Source organism: Chrysochloris asiatica, unplaced genomic scaffold (genome assembly GCF_000296735.1).
Source record: "Chrysochloris asiatica unplaced genomic scaffold, ChrAsi1.0 scaffold00045, whole genome shotgun sequence".
Taxonomy (NCBI): domain Eukaryota; kingdom Metazoa; phylum Chordata; class Mammalia; order Afrosoricida; family Chrysochloridae; genus Chrysochloris; species Chrysochloris asiatica.
Genome location: NW_006408563.1, coordinates 17,037,825 through 17,039,728, shown reverse-complemented (window position 1 = coordinate 17,039,728; position 1,904 = coordinate 17,037,825). Strand labels below are relative to the sequence as shown.

The 1,904-nt window shown below is 37.5% G+C and overlaps 1 protein-coding gene across 1 annotated transcript in view; it reads right to left on the bottom strand.

The window, feature by feature from the left end:
• DNAH7 (dynein, axonemal, heavy chain 7) overlaps window positions 1-1,904 on the bottom strand; it is a 324,797-nt gene that overhangs the window by 154,187 nt on the left and 168,706 nt on the right. The window contains exon 40 of the mRNA XM_006862048.1: window positions 765-984. Coding sequence (XP_006862110.1) covers window positions 765-984 — 220 coding nt within the window. The remainder of the gene's footprint in view (window positions 1-764; window positions 985-1,904) is intronic.

Below are 1,904 nucleotides of genomic sequence, written 5' to 3'. Positions count from 1 at the left end.
CTTGCGGTCCAGTGCTTTATCCCACAACACTATGCCAGTACATGCAGAGGAGGGGAATTATTGGATCATACATTAATTCTGTAACTTTTTGAGGAATAGCCAAACTGTTTTCCAAAGAGGCTGCACCATTTCACTTTCTTAATAGCAGTGGATAAAGTTTTGATTTTTGTGCATCGTCACTAACCCTTGCTATTATTGTCTTTTGGATTATAGCAATCCTAGTGGATAGGAAGTGTTAGCTCATTGTGGTTTTGATTTGCTATAGGATAAGCATTGGATTGTTAATCACAAGGTCAGCAATCCAAACCCACCTAAACCACATTTAGTTTCTATGCTTTCAAACTGAATTGTAAAACTGGATATGTGGTGATTTTGGCATCTTGCAATACTACAATTAAGCAATATGTAAATAAATAAATTCACTTCTTACAAAAGCAACTGCTTAGAATGTGTTCCATCTTAAAATTATTTAGAGTCCAATTAACAAAGATTAAATCACTTAAAGAAGATTGATCTAAAGTGATTCCTATTTTGAAAGAGTCTATAAATCAACAGAAATCCCTAAAAATGGGGAAAAAAGCATTTTGAACACCACAAAATATCTTAGTTTAAATACTTAAAATACCTATCTGAATGCATTTGAGACATACCTATCCGAATGCATGAGCAGTGTAAATGGCTGAGAGTTTCTTTTTATACCAGATTTTAGTATGGTAAAATATTGTCTTCTTGTATAACAACCTTGTTACTATATGCAATTTTACCTCATGAACCCAGAGACGTTTAATTATTTCTTTGGTTTCTGCTGTTTCTGGTCTTGACAAACAAACACCCTGAATAACCCGAGAGAAATCACGGAGGTTGAACAAGTAGTGAGATTTAGCTGGAGTAGGTAAGAGATTCTTCATTGCTTCTTTATAAAGATTCATTGTACCATTGACAATCTGTGATGTCAAATCTAGAAATTCTTCTGGGAATTTATAACTGAAAAAAAATGTTTAAAGGAAGAGAAAGAAAAATGTTAGCAAATATAGAATTACAATACATAAATACATATTTAATTCTGAATTTTTTTAAAAAATGTGAATTATGTAGGTTTGCATGGAAGAACAACAGTTTTACATTCATCCTATTGTATTTCATTTCATTGCAATGATTACAATCCCCTCCATGCATCATTAAATAAACAAAAGGCCCGCCCCCTTCCCCCCCCATTCCCTGGATGTTAGCACACAACTCCTCTCCCTCCCTGAGTCCAGTGTCCCCAGACGCTCCATCTGTCCACATCATTATATCTATCTCCATCCCTGGCATCACTGCCTCTCTGGGTAAGGTCACGCTCTCCACTGTCCTCACTTGATGATCACAGGGACCTCTGCTCCTGGGCTGCAAAATCAATCACTCCCCTCCTTTTGTCAAAAACATTTATGTCTACATTTCTGACCCTCACAGTCAGTCCTAATGGCAATTATTCACTATTGTAACACAAGAGTCTTATCCCCATTTCCTTTCACCAGCCCGGTTCCAACAGATTGGAAATCAATTCAGTGAAGAGTTTACCTACCCTTGCCCCATCTAGAAATAGGCTCCCTCTTGAAAGCTTGTAAGCCAGACACTTCATGCCTTTATAGCCACCCCCACCTCCCCATTTTAGCCAATGTCCAAGTTACCCATCCCTGTCAACCCTGTGTACCGAGGGGTTGGGAGTGATCCTTGCTGTAAAGATATGTTCCGTTTTTTGAGCTATTACATCCACAAATATAGATAAAGTTTATCAAATTGTAGTGGGTTACTCTTTGTTTCTTCTTCTTCTCTCTACTTTTTTCTTCTAGTCAAGTTCTGATCATCCAGCCATCGAAGCCAGGTTAAGTGGGTACTATCTGCAAGTATGAGTGTTCTTGTGC